The sequence below is a fragment of the Hypanus sabinus genome, chromosome 15 (assembly GCF_030144855.1).
Source record: "Hypanus sabinus isolate sHypSab1 chromosome 15, sHypSab1.hap1, whole genome shotgun sequence".
Taxonomy (NCBI): domain Eukaryota; kingdom Metazoa; phylum Chordata; class Chondrichthyes; order Myliobatiformes; family Dasyatidae; genus Hypanus; species Hypanus sabinus.
Window position 1 is genome coordinate 28663694 of NC_082720.1, and position 15766 is coordinate 28679459.

Here is a 15766-nt window from a genome sequence, read left to right on the forward strand (position 1 = left end):
ATATCAAGCGGAAAGAACGCATAAACTTCCAGAATCTTTTTCAACAGCTATTTTAATAGTATTGCCAAAAAAAGACAGAGACCTTTTAAAACCAGCATCATATAGACCTATTTCTTTATTAAATACCGATTATAAAATAATAGCAAAAATCTTATCTAATAGATTATCTAAATGCTTACCAAAATTAGTGCATATGGATCAAACAGGATTTATCAAAAATAGACAATCGGCAGATAATGTAACTCGGTTATTTAGTATAATCCATTTAGCACAAAAGAGGGAGGAAATGAGTGTGGCAGTTGCTTTAGATGCAGAAAAAGCATTTGATAGATTGGAATGGGATTTTTTATTTAAGGTATTAGAAAAATATGGACTAGGAACATCATTTATAAAATGGATTAAAACCTTAAATACTAATCCCAAAGCTAAAGTAGTGACAAATGGTCAAATTTCAACATCATTTCAGTTAACAAGATCAACTAGTTAACAAGGTTGCCCACTATCACCTGCTTTATTTGTGTTGGCAATAAAACCACTAGCTGAATTAATTAGAATGGACCCAGATATTAAGGGTTTCAGAGTTAATCAGGAAGAATACAAGATTAACTTATTTGCTGATGATGTTCTACTTTATTTAACAGATCCATTACATTCACTACGCAAATTATCTTATAGACTAGAAGAATATGGGAAAATATCGGGTTATAAAATAAATTGGGATAAAAGTGAAATTTTACCTCTTACTAAAGGAGATTATAATCAATGTCGATTAATAACTCAATTTAGATGGCCAGCAAATGGTATAAAATATTTAGGTATAAGAGTTGATAATGATATAAAAAACTTATACAAATTAAATTACTTACCACTTTTGAAAAAAATTCAGGAAGATCTTGAAAAATGGATGGCATTACCAATAACATTAGTAGGTAGAGTAAATACTATAAAAATGAATATATTCCCTAGATTACAATATTTATTTCAATCATTACCAATACAATTACCCCAGAAGTTTTTTCAAGAGTTAAACAAATATGTGAGGAAATACCTCTGGAAAGGTAAGATGTCAAGAATATCGTTGGAAAAATTGACATGGAAATTTGATCTAGGAGGATTACAACTTCCAAATTTTAAGAATTATTATAAAGCAAATCAACTTAGACTTATTGCATCTTTTTTCGAGAAAGATAAACCAGCATGGATTAGAATAGAATTAGATAAAATAGGAGAAAATGTACCAGAAGATTTTATATACAAATGGGAATCTAAATGGATACGGGAAAAGAAAGAATCTCCTATATTAAAACATTTGATTGATTTATGGAATAAGATAAATGTTGATGATGAGACAAAAAAATCTTTATTAGCAAAGAGATCTTTAATTCAAAATGGGATTAGATATATAGGGAATTGTTTTGAAGGAGGTATATTAATGTCATTTGATCAATTAAAGAATAAATATAAAATATCAAATAACACTTTATTTTGTTACTTTCAATTAAGGGCGTATTTAAGAGAAAAATTAGGTCAAACAATGTTATTGCCGAAATCTAATGAAATAGAAATTTTAATTCAAAAAGGAAATATTAAAAAATTTATATCTTGCATGTATAACTTGATTCAAAGACAGGTAATTAAACAAGGAGTCCATAAGTCAAGACAAAAATGGGAAAGTGATTTGAATATTAAAATTGAAGAAACAAATTGGTCAAGACTATGTCTTGATAGTATGACAAATACAATAAATGTTCGGTTAAGATTAGTGCAGTATAATTTTCTACATCAATTATATATTACACCACAAAAAATAAAAAAATTAAATCCAAATTTATCGGATCAGTGTTTCCGATGTAACCAGGAAACTGGTACTTTTTTACATTCGACATGGTCTTGCTCTAAAATTCAACCTTTTTGGACAAATTTAAGACTTTTACTGGAACAAATTACAGGAACACAACTTCCTCATAATCCAATATTATTTTTACTAGGTGATATTGAAGGGATAAAATCGAAACTCAAACTAAATAAGTATCAGAAAGAATTTATAAAAATTGCTCTGGCAGTAGCCAAAAAAGCTATTGCAGTTACTTGGAAATCAGATACACATTTAAGTATAGATTCTTGGAAGAAAGAAATCTATGGTTGTATTCCATTAGAAAAAATTACTTATAATTTAAGAGATAAATATGAAACATTTCTGAAAATTTGGAGCCCTTATTTACAAAAGACAGGATTAAATATATAGATGCTCTGAAGATGAAACAATTGGTTATTAGGGGAAAGAAATAAATATACATATTAAAGTTGTTACGAATTCCATGGAGCATGTGGAGATCTTCCAACAACCAGGCATTCTTTCTTTCTTTCTTTTTTTCTATAGGGCAGTTAGGGGGGAGGGGTTAAGGGGAGGGGGTAAGGGTTATATACATTGTTTTTTCATACTTTGTAACCATTTAAAAATGCAATAAAAAAAGTTTAAAAAAAAGAAACTGGATGGGCTTTTTAAAATGAGCGTGTGGCATTTTCATTTAACACCATTATACTCTTGATATGTTTGAGTTTTCCAATGTCATCTTTGAACACTGCCTTGGCATCATCCAGCAGCTTCCTTAATTCACTTTCAGTTGACTCTATTGCAGAGATTGTGGAATGCAAATTGTGGATGCATCTTCAAACAAGTTGTGATTAGCAGAGACAACTACATCTCCTGTTTTAAATCACACACAAGCCCAATGTTGCTTTTAGTAGTTGCTTTCTCTGTTATGAATGTCATTTCCCCAGTACAAGTTCTTAGATGGATATCCACAGGCTTTGGATCAGTATCTTTGAAATACTGTTCAAGGTCATTTTGTGTAACGACTGAACAGCCAAGCATATGTTCAATTCCATCTCAATTAATTTGCCATTCACTTCAGGTGTGAGCCATATTGTTTGTCTCATTAGTTTTCACACTGTAAATCCCAAGGCTACGCAGTCCAGTGTCACTCATTATTACTGGAGGTTTCATCAACAGCATACAGATTAGTGCTCTTTTTGAAACTGCAGCTTGACTTTTTCCTTCTGTGCAGTCCATTTATTTTTCTCTGCCCAACATGCTCTTTGTATGTATCATAACTTCTTGTACTTTCTGTAAGTTTCACCTTTAAACCTGCATTGGTCTGGTGACACGAGCCCCTGCCATAACAGTAACCTAATTTGTGCAGCCAGGCAGGTTTCTATTTAGACTTTACAATTTTGTTCATGCTCACTTTCATTCTGACTGCAATTCACTTGCAGCTCTGGCTGATGATTTTAAAATGAGAGCTGTACTTCAGTTCGGAGCCATTTTTGAATCCTATTTTTTGTTCCAGAAACTAAACGATCTCTCAGTGTATCAGAAAGCCCATTACTGAAGTAGTAATGCTCAGATAATTGTTTCAATTCAGTCATATGAGCTGAAATGGACTCCCCTGCCTTTTGATTCTACCTAAGAAACTCAAGTGTTCTGCAATCTACAATGTTTTATGTTCTAAATGTCCCTGCATTACATTCACAATATCAGCAAAGCTCATTTTGGTTGGAGCAGTCTAACTTCCAAATAAACTGTATGCTCTTCCATCAAGTGCACTCAGCAAAACTGACACACGTTTCTCATCAGCTATTCCACTTTAAAATGCAGCTCAATTTCTTCAAAACAGCCAGTTATGTGTTGTGCAATTGACCATGTCTATCCTTCCACTGTAACCAGCTATTTCTGCTTTTCTTTATTATCAACACTAAGCACTGTTTATGAACCTGTGAATTTCATTTGTATTCTGCCTTTTTTTTAAACCTTGAATGTCCGTCTCCCCTTGCAAAGAAACTTGCTATGCTTCTCAGGTTCATTTTAAAACAACTTGGTCGCCACTATTACGCTTTGTGACTCAAAAAACTAATCAAAGGAGAAACAAGGGAGCCAGTAAATGTGTTTACTTAGTTTTACTTCACTGAAGCGTGCAAAAATGACAAGGTGGTATAGAGATGTATGCCATTCACATACTTCTTACATATAACCTGTAATGGACCATGTAAATAAAGAATGCTTAATAAAACAATATATTTACAATAGCATTCAAATATTACAGAAATATTACATAGACAGCATTAAGTATCCCTAATTCGGCCCCGTTTATCCAAATGCTTGTACATTCTGTTCTTCAGAATACCTTCCAATAATTTACCCACTACTGTCATCAGGCTTACTGGTCTAGAATTTCCTTGCTTTGTCTTAGAGCCTTGCTTGAACAGAACAACATCAGATATCCTCAAGTCCTCTAGCATCTAACCTGTGACTAAAGACATTTTAAATTTCTCTGCCAGTGCCATGCAATTTCTGCACTTATCCACCCTAATTTGTCTCAAGCCAATGAGCATTACTTCTCATGTCCCCCCTTCAGTTCTATAGACTCCATGTTCCACTCTCAAGGAAATGCAGATGCAGAAATCCATTGAAGATCTCCCCCATCTCTCTTAGCTCCATGCATAGATGGTTATGCTGATCTTTAAGTGGACCAATTTTGTCCTTGCTATCCTTTTGCTTTTAACGTATCTCTAAAAGGCCTTGGGATTCTCCTTCATCTTGTCTGCCAGACCAACCTCATGGTTTCTTTTAGCCCTCCTGATCGAACTCCATAACCTATGGGCTCATTTTCAAGAACTTTACAACTCATGTTATAAACATTATTTTTATCATTTTTTTTTCTTTTTTGTACTTGCACAATTTTGTTGTATTTTGTACATTGGTTGTTTGTCTGCCTTGGTTGTGTGCAGTTTTTTCATTGTTTCTATTGTGTTTCTTTGTATTCACTGTGAATGCTCACAAGAAAATTATCTTAGCATAGTATACAGTGACACGTACTGTACTTCATTAACAAGCTATGAACTTGATTTCCCTCTTGTGTATTCTTGCATTTCTTGTACTTCTCAAGTACCTCGTTTGTTCCTTGCTGCCTACACCTGCCAAACACCTTCTTCCTAACCAAGGCCTCAAATTCTGTCAAAGATCAAGGGTCTCTACATCAATTAGCTTTACCTTTTATTCTAATAGAACATCAAGTTTGTACTCTCAATATTTTCACTTTTAATATTTTCACTTACCGAACATCCCTTTGCCAGAAAACAAACTGTCCCAATCCACGGATCCATTCTGATGCCATCAAAATTGGCCTTTCTCCAATTTAGAATCTCAACCCGAGGACCTTTCTCTATAATTGTCTTGTAACTAATGGAATTACGATCACTAATTCAAGTCTTCCCTTAAACACACTTCTGGCATCTGCCTTGTCTTGTTCCCCAATAGGAGATCCACTGCTCACTGTAGTTGAAACCTCTCTACATTGATTAAGGATATTTTCCTAAACACATTGGACAAAATATCCCATCCAGCCCTTTTACAGTATCGTAATCCAGGTCAACACATGCAAAGTTAAATTCATCTATTACCACAACATTTCTTGTCTTGCAACTATTTGCTATCTCTACAAAATGGCTCCTCTATATCCTGCTGACTATTCACAGGCCTATAATATAATCCCATTAATGTGTCATCTGTTTCTTATTCTTCAGATCCACCCTTATAGCAGCCGACAAGCACACCAGTCTGCCCTGTCTGAGCACTGCTGTGACATTTTCCCTGACTAGTAATGCTACCCCTCCCACTTTAATACTTTCATGTCTAAAACAATGGAACCCCATAATATTAAGCTGTCAGTCCTGCCCTTTCTGGCTATAATATCACAATTACACGTGCTGATTCATGCTCTAAGCTCACCTGCCTTAACTATAATACACCGTGCATTGAAATAGACGCAACTCAGAACATTAGCCCCACCACACCTACTCCATTAGTTCTTAACTACTTGTTGGATCTGTCTAACTTTTGGATTGATGCCTGGAATACCCAGATCCCTCAAAACTACACGCATTTGCATAATAATCCACCTTTAATTCCTCTTACTGACAGTTTAATATTCTCATCACTATTTAAATCTTTCCAAAGCCTTACCATGCACACCTTGCAGCTCTAAATTCCAGCAAATATCTTATTCCTCTTACTCTCACCTCTTAAGCACTGAATCATCATTGTATTGCACAATGATAGGTAGCTATGCATTCAGTACATGGGTGTTGTTCCCAAATTACATTACATGCCACCTAGAATTACAAAGTATACAAAACTAGACTGTTTAATCCATGACAATCTCAAATAGATTATATTGCTCCCATAAAGCTTTATTCAATCTGTTGTTAATGTTGAAGAGTTCTACTTCAATGATCAGCTTCAAAGTCTAATTCCAGTCTCATCATTCATTATGGGAAAAGATCAATCACCTATTTGTATCCTAAATCTTTCATTTCATCATTATTTAGAAATTTTATCCACTGGAAAAAGTTTGTAGCTGAATAAACATATGGTGCCTGCTTCAGCAGAGTGGCAGGCCTAAATTCATTTTGATCAAAGGATCACCACTTCAAAATATGCTTGAGACCCAAGCACCTATGTGTAAAGCTTCAAAATAGACCTTGGACTCTGTATGCTCAAAGGACCTTACTCTTACACTATCAATACTGAGCAAAAATGGATAAATTGTGTGAAAAATCAAAAAAAAACTACTCAGCAGACAAGGCAGCTTCAATCAAATTCTCCAACTTTTGGTTACTTGCTCCTTCTTTCTGTCTCTATTGAAATAAGCCATTTGTGTCTGTCTTTATTTTGGCTCAGTTCTTCCTCATCCCTTTCCCCTTCCCTATTTGGATAATCTGACTTGTTGGCCATGTCGCACAACATTACTATTAGCAGCACATTCCACAGATGAAGTATAATACAGTCCTAAATACTTTTTAACTGCAACATTGTAATTTGGTCTCACTATTCTCCATCATCTATCCATCCCTCCCCTCTTTGCTAAAAGCTAACTTCTCTTTTCCATTTCTGAAAAGTTCAAGACCTGAAAAGTTAACTTCTCTTTCCACAGATTTCAGCTGACTTGCTGAGTGTTACAAGCACTTCCAGAATAATGGGAGCTGCATTGATTACAGAGTCTCTGGTAGGGAGACAGTCACAGGATTTGTGGCAAGAGATGCACAAGGATCAACCAGAGGTGCAATCCCAGTATTAAACAGGGTAAATCTCCTTTAAATATCAGCACAGAAATCTAATTAAGGCTTGCTATGATGCAATCTTCTCTGGCCATGCATGCGTGGGCCAAATATTTAAATACACAGCACTGCAGATACCCTTGAACAAATGTATGCTTGATACTCAGGCACAAAAAGAGATTTTCCTTTGAATAAAAAAAATAAAATTGAATTGTGTACCTCATAAAACATTGGTGAATTTTTAGGTCCATTTCTCTTTACTGTCCAAACTCTTGTATTGCATCATACTAACCAATAATGTTCTATCATTTGTGTCTATTGTTCCTCTCCTTGAACTAAACAGTTCACTGTTGCACTTTACAAAATTTATTTAATTTACATAGCAATAATCCACGTAATGAAGTCATCCTGCATTATTAGCTCTATAGAAATTTTATTTTGTGCATTAAAAAACCACACTTCATGTTATGAAATAGGATTAGTTTGTATGTTTAAATACAATAATGTTAATACTCAATTATTGAATTCAATAAAAATTTGGATCTAGAGATGATAAACAACTTGGGAGATTCTGTTACTTTATGCAGTTTAAGTCTCTTGCCAAACACAAAACATCTGATAATAGCTATAACTGTTCAAAACTTATGTACTGATTGGTATTCTTGCCAAAATTTCCCATGGTATTTTACAAAAGGGTAGAACAATGTTACAACATACTCATTTGTGTATTGATTTCTCACCACAACAAATAATTTGGCTTTTGAAAACATATTCACATTGATGATCTTTCCCTCAATATAGCCATAATAATTACCACAGGTGTTAGCACTGGGTGTCCTCTTGTGAGGCCAGGTGAGAAGAAACAAAAATTTTGCAATTGTTTAACCAGAAAAGCTTGAAACCTTTTTATAATATTCTCTATGCTTCAGGATGCACAAAATGAAATCAACAGCAATTGCGTTGACCTCAGAAAACACATTTTTAGTTGCAAATTAAAAGACCAAGTTATATTAACTTTCAAAAGAATGTAAAATGGGGAATCCCGAGTAATTTTCATGGCCTCCAACAGATTAAGTATTTAAAATTAAAATCCCTGCCTTACCTAGATAATCCTCTTTAAATTATTTTTTTTTTTTTTGGTTTCACATTAACTCAATCTGGTGCTATTTTATCCCACTAAAGTTAGGCCTTCACTTCAGCAAACAACTATAAAAAAGCATTAGAATTTATAAAACTCACAGAAAATCCAAGATCCCTTTGAGATTTTTTCAAATCCAAACTGAATCAGGCAGCGCACAAAAATGCGACACTCACAACTTGACTATTCCATTTCTACATCATGCTAACATGTAGCATGGGGGCAACATAGCAAAGACATAGGTCAAAAATGGTTGATTATGAGAAAGTAACTTTCTCTTTGTTTATATTCCTAGACAGGTGAGGATTAACCAAGCTTATACCACAGTGATTAAAGGATTTAATAGTGAGAAACCAGGTTCCTTGACATTATTATAGCCAGGGGAGGTAGTAGGGATAAGTTCCCACTACCTGTTAAATGCTCTCAATGGCATCTGTCTCAAATAGCCTCTGACAACCAACACCAGCTTCAAACGTGGCTTAGCTATTAAGCCCAGCATAATTGTTTCTACTAACCGGAAAAGAGGCAAGGGTGGCTTACAGGCACCTTAAAACCAGTTGCTTTGGGCAGATGAGAGCTTATCAGCCATGGCTAGCAGCTCACCTAGAAGGAAAACTCTGATCTCAAACCCCCTCTGCCTTGCAGGTATAACCACTCACGGGGAAGGCATCAGGAGTAAATCCCAGAGCTGGAGCCCTTAAAGCAGTCCTACATGAGTTCAATGCTGACTGGCAACTCCTGTGACGCTGATGGTGCCAAACTATATCAATCTCTGCCGTTCCTTTGATTCATCAACAGTGTAGAAAAGGGGAGTCTGCTACATGGGCGAGACCTTGCCCTCCATATCGTACTGTCCTGGCTTGCATATCATGTAGGCAGCTGAGATGCAACATCCGTGGTTGACCCCAACCAATAGAGGGTCTTAACCTCATCAGTGAGAAACCATTTGTGTTCTGTAACACCATATTGTTTAATTACAGTGCCCATATAAAGTATTCACCCCCCCCCCCGAAGTTTAAAATTTTGTTTACAACATTGAATCACAGTAGGTTTAATATGGCTTTTCTGACACTGATAAACAGAAAAAAAAACTCATGTCAAGATGAAAACCTATTATAAAGTGATCTAAATTAATTACAAACATAAAACAATAATTGCTTGCATAAGTATTCACCCTTAACATGACACCACGTCATCACTGATACAGCCAATTCATTTTAGAAGTCACATTATTGGTTAAATGGAGATCTCTTTTTGGAGACCTGTGTGCAGTCAAGGTGGTTTAATCAATTGTAGTAAAAGAAGCCCACAGGTATTTGGAAGGTCCAATGCTGGTAAAAACTACACCATGAAGACAAAAGAACACTCCAAGCAACTCTGAAAAAGTTATTGAAAAGCACAAGTCAGGAGATGGATATAAGAACATTTCCAAGTCACTGAATAGTTAGAGTAGTTAGTCAAGGAATGGAAAGAATATGGCACAGCTATATGAATCTGCCTACAGCAGGCTGTCCTTTCTAGACCTTGCGAGAAAGGGGCTAGCAAGGGATTCCACCAAGAGACCTACGACAACTCTGGATGGGATACAAGCTTCCACAGCTGAGGTAGGAGAAACTGCACATACAACAACTGTTCACCAGTCACAACTTTATGGGAAAGTGGCAAAGAGAAAGCCACTGATGCAAAAAAAACTCACAAGAAATCTTGGCTCAAGTATGCCAGAAGTCCTGTGGGAGACTCTGAAGTCCACTGGAAGAAGATTCTATGGTCTGATGAAACCAAAATTGAGCTTTTTGGCCACCAGATTAAATGCCATGTTTTGACATAAACCAAATAGCCCACATCATCAAAAATACACCATCCCTACCGTGAAGCATAGCGGTGTCCGCATCATGCTGTGGGAATGCTTCATAGCAGCAGGACCTCGAAGGCTTGTGAAGGTAGAGGGTAAACATACAGAGAAATCCTGGAGTAAAATCTGATGCTGTCTGCAAGAGAACTGCAATGTGGGAGAAGATTTGTTTTCCAGCAAGACAATGACCCCAAACATAAAGCCAAAGCTACATCGGAATGGCTTAAAAACAAAGTTAATATCCTGGAGTGGCCAAGTCAGAGTCCAGAAGCCAAACCAATTGAGAATCTGTGGCTGGACTTGAAAAGGGCTGTTCACTCATGATTCCAATTCAATCTGACAGAGCTTGTGCAGTTTTGTAAAGAAGAATGGGAAAAAAATTGCAGCATCCAGCTGTGCAAAGCTGATAGAGACCTATCCACACAGACTCAAGGCTATAATTGCTGCTAAAGGTGCATCCACTAAATACTGACTTGAACTGGGTGAGTAATTATGCAACCAATTATTTTGTGTTTAATACTTGTAATAAATTTAGACCAATTTGTAGAAATTTGTTTTCATTTTGGCATGAAATAGTCTTTTCTTTAGATCAATGTCAAAAGAGCCAAATTAAATCCACTATGATTCAATTCAGTAAAACAATAAAACATGAAAACTTCTGGGGGGGGGCATGAATAATTTTTATAGGCACTGTATATTGCAACTAAGACATGACCACACTACAGACTAATGTGCACTAATATTAAGTGAGGTGGTTCTGGAATACTTCTGTGCCTCTTCCTCCTGCACCCAACCCACCCCAACAAAAAAAAGTTTGATCTTGTTTTCCACAAGGAAACTAACAAGAATAGAGAATTAAAATCTATACAAATCAAATGTAGAGGCTGTAACTTTGTGTACAATGCCAACAAATCTTTTGATCAAAGTGTTCAATTATACATTTGCATCTTTTGAATGCAAATTAATTTGCTATCAATTTTACTGTTGATGCAAAGGCATGAACATTAATGCTATTTGCAATATATTCTTACTTTTTATTTTAAGATTTAAGGTTGTGAAAAATGTTTTCAATGGGAATAATACTGCTGATTGCTAGTATCCTTTTAAAAATATGCATTAAGGAAGCAGACAAACTTGAATTCTGAACTAAAATGGTAAAATCAATATATTTGTAAATATTAAACTTAATAAAAAATTAAATCTGCAGTTCCAATTTGGTGAACATTTTCCTTAAGATTGTTAATACAAATGTTAAACTGTATTTGTACTGTTGAAACATGAGATTTGAACAATGTTTGTGAAAAACTAACATTGAGTATTCATACAGCAATGTGAAAGGAACACAGCAAGAACACTTGGTGGAATGCAACAGTGCAAGAGAACATAAAACTACCAAGGTTATGTTAATTGAAGGAATGGAGAACAGAACAGTTTTCAGGAAGTAGATTATTTTCATACAAAATAGAGAATGCATAAAGGAAATTTTTCATGTGTCCCAATTACACATATCATAAACAGCTGGCAAAATGTTCAGTTTGAATTACAGGCCCACAGATATTTTAATTTCACCTTCCACTCTGCATCTTAAAAGGACTCTGTCCCAGTTTCCTAATTTCTCCTGCTCTGTTGTATCTGCTCCAATGATTGGTGTTCTATACCAAAGCTTTCAAGATGCTTTCTTTTCTCTCAACTCTGCCTCTAAGTTGACAGAATACTCAGCTGCATCTGTTCTATTTTGCATATCTCTGTTCCATTCCCCCTCCACACCTAGAACTCAGCTATGATATCTTAGACAAGTGCAAATTTGTGTTGTAATTTTGTAAAAGAGGGTAGGACTTGCAAAGTAAAAGGACCGCAAGGAGTGTTGTAGAAACAGTGAGACTTAGGAGGTGCAAGTACATCATTCCCTGGAAGTGACAACACTGGCTGAGAGGCTTAAAGCAGCATTTGGCACACTTGCCTTTACTAGTCAGAGCATCGAGTATAGATTTGGGACATCATATTACAATTGTATAACATGTTGGAAAAATTGTATCTGAAGCACTGTGTGTAATCCTGTTAGCGAACTATAGGAAGGGTATCATTAGGTTGGAAAGGGTGCTAAAAGGATTCAGGTGGTTGTTACCAGGGCAGAAGGGTTTAAGTTTAAGGAGAGACTGGAGAGGTTAGGGCTTTTTTCTCTGAAGCATAGAAGGCAGGATTCTATAAAATTAGGAGGGACATAGAAATGTCAGTCTTTTCCTCAGGGTAGAGAAATCTAAAACTAACAAAGGAAGATTTCAGATGAGGGGAAATTTTTAAATGATACTTGAAGGACAATATTTTCCATATAGAGGTGTTAAGTATATGTTACCAGAGGAAGTGGTAGAGGCAGACGCACTTTGGACGTTTGGACAGGTATTTGGATAGAAAAGGTTTAGAGGAATACGAGCCAAACATGGGCAAATGGCGTGCTGGTCAGCATGTACAGGTTGGGTTTAAGGGCCTCTTTTCTACGCTGTAGAACTATGACTAGGGCAGGATTCTCCTTGCCCCTACTTTCTACTCCACCAGACTCAAAGTGACTGAATATTCTCTAATTTCTGTAATCTTCAATAAGATTCCAGAGAATAAACTAAAGAGCCATGAATGAAATGGGTCCTTTTGTATACCTAAAGGGTGGGAATAAAGGGACCACAGCTCCTTAGTTTATTCTCCCCCAAAATACCAACTCTTCTCACAGCAACTTTCCATGCTACATCTGACATTTTAACTTTCCTTTTCACCATCCAGAGCGAAACAGCAGTAATCCATTTGTATTACTTCCAATTTAATGTACTGCACAAGGTGCTAACAATGTAGCTTCTTCTGTATTAGGGTAACCATGTGTAGCTGACCATTCACAGAACATCTTCATTCCATCTGCAAGGGTGACCCAAGAATTTATAGCTACAGTTAAATCTTCAATCTCAGTAACCCCCATAGTCTTTGGCCTCTCACATTGAAAATGGCAATTGAGTGCAAGTTTCTGGAATAGTATCTTATCTTCTGAACCAATACATTCACATCCATTAGGATTCAGCACAAAGTTCAACCATTTCCAAATGCCAGTCTTTCCAGTTACGATCAAAATTTGTCAGATCTCATGAAAAATCATCAAACTGAATCATTAAATACTTCCTATCTTCATTGTTCTGCTGGATATTTCCAATATTTTGTTCATGTACAATTTTCAAAAGCATTATAATATTCCAAAACTCCATAAAGCCTTCAAGTTGTGCAGCAGTTTATCAGAACATTGAAACAACTATTAAACTTCGTTGGATCCAAATTTGTAACAATATCAAATGAAGTACATATTAAAAAGGATTTTTTTTCTGACTCAGAAGCTCAATGATGTTGACAGAAAAAACTAGGTAGCAGGGTTATTTTAAGATTTCCCTCTGCCCCCTCCCTCCAATGAGCAGATCTGCTCTAAATTCCTCTCCAATAACTCTAGAAAATTAAAATGTATTATAATATTGAAGCCAATATACTCATGAAATAGAAGTAGAAACCAGCGTCATGAATCTCAGAAATTAGAAAGATCGTGTCTACAATTATATGACATATTTACACTGAAAATTAGTTTTATTTTAAGCAAAATACACTTGTTTGCATATGAAACTTAAAATACTTATTTGAAGTGATGTGTAAAAAAGTGATTAAATACTAGTCCATTGTTCTGAGATGCAATACTATGAATACATTACACTAATTTTCAGTTTTACCTCTCCTTCGCCCATATGTCCTTGCTGCATGTAAACAGAAAGAAAATACTTTTCAATCATAAGAGAAAATGGTGTGGAATAGTTGGTCATGGAAACAGTTTAAATTGGATTCAGTTTGCATCTTCAATTGACAAAGGATAGGAAATACCTAATGCTGAAATGTTAAAGCCATTTTATTATGGAACTAAAGGATATGATGCCAAATTATCACCACTTAATTGTGATGACGGGACAAAATGCAGGATAGAGTGTACTAATACAAGATGAATAATAAATTAAAGAAGTTCCTCATGGTGAGTTCCTGACTATGAAAAGTTTTAAAGAATTAGAACACTATTAACCCAATGTACAAAGAAAGCATAGTTAGTCAGTTTATTAAAATTTATGGCATTTTATTTGGAAGTATGTTTCTACCAGGATGATATCTTTAACTGCTTTGAGCAGGTGGTGTGCACCACCTTTGTGATCAGCTGCAACTTCTGTGATGGAAGGTGCCCTCACAGTTACTAAATTGGAACTACTCAGATTTTCATTGATGAATAGCTGATACAAATCCAAGTTACTACAGTGTGAAACTTGGATGAATAAGAATAGAAGTGAATTTTTTTCCAAAGCCATCTGCTGCCTTTTTTCCTTCCAAGGTTAAAGTTTAAGAGCAGCTGTTAAAGAAGCCATGCTGAATTGCTGGAAGACATTATAAAGTTTATGACACAGCTGCAGCAACCCTGTTGAGGACAGAGTGGATATTCAAGTCTATAGACAGAGTCCTAATCATGCATATTTCATAGGAAGTCTCAAAAAATTCTCTTACAAACTCTACTTTGGGCAAGTGAAGTGTACAGTGTTCAATCAGACATCAGACTACATCTTACAAGCAAAAGAAAATGTGCAGATGTTGGAAATCCAAGCAACTGATGCAAAATGCTGGAGGAACTCAGTAGGCCAGGCAGCATCTATGGAAAAGGATACAGTTGACATTTCGGGCCGAAACTCTTCAGCAGGACAAAGGGTTTCGGCCTGAAACGTCAACTGTATTTCTCCCCCCTCACAGATGCTGCCTGGCTTGCTGAGTTCCTCTAGCATTTTGTGAGAGTTACTCAGACTACATCTTTGTAGGAGTGAAGGAACATGAGAGATTTGAGGCATTTACCACGAAGTACGTTGCTCCTGACCTGCTTTGTGCACCCTAACATTTTTTTATACAAAGTATGCACAATTTATCCACAAACATAATTCATGTCAACATCAACTTGAAACCTAACTGCTTAGTCTCAAACAGTCTTGCCCTTAACTGTATATAATCATAAATGAGAAGATATTGGGTATAAACTCCTGATGCAAAGGTTGCGTAGGAAAAAAGTTTATATCATGCATGAGAACATATTACCAGCAATGCATCTTGAGAGGGAAGCTAATGCTTCAAAAACTTCTACAGGGAGGAAAATTTAAGAATATATTAAAATTTCATAAGGGAAGGTATGCTGGTATAAAGAGTTTAGGTTATCATAGCCTTAGTTCATTGATTTGATTAAACAAATGCTATCCTACAATGACACATACTTAAATATACATACTTGTATATCTCAAATATCTGCACCTATTAATTTTTTCAAGATGTAGTGAACAACTAAACTTGCATGGCATTTGGGGGTTGATGCATTGTTCATACTGTATATTAATCACTCAATTCAAAATTAGAAGAAATTGCTTCACAGAAAATTAAATTACAATGTTGGCCTTCCATATATTTAAATACTCAATTATACTGTTTAAACTTTGTGTAAGTAGTTATCAAGACAGTCAGAGCAATACAGCACAGATACAGTCCCTTTGGCCAATGGGTCCAAACATCTCACAGTGCCCACTCAGCTAGTCCCAATTTAGTGTTTGAACTTCCCTATCCTGGGAAAT

General features: G+C 35.7%; 1 protein-coding gene across 3 annotated transcripts in view; it reads right to left on the reverse strand.

The window, feature by feature from the left end:
• cpeb4b (cytoplasmic polyadenylation element binding protein 4b) overlaps positions 1-15766 on the reverse strand; it is a 103466-nt gene that overhangs the window by 49899 nt on the left and 37801 nt on the right. The window contains exon 1 of one of the 3 annotated variants that reach the window (XM_059990154.1): positions 10122-10218. The exons of the other annotated variants lie outside the window; for them this stretch is intronic. Within the exon in view, the coding sequence (XP_059846137.1) occupies positions 10122-10209 (88 nt within the window). The 5' untranslated portion in view covers positions 10210-10218. Of the gene's footprint in view, positions 1-10121; positions 10219-15766 lie in introns of those variants that run through there. 3 annotated transcript variants of the gene reach the window in all.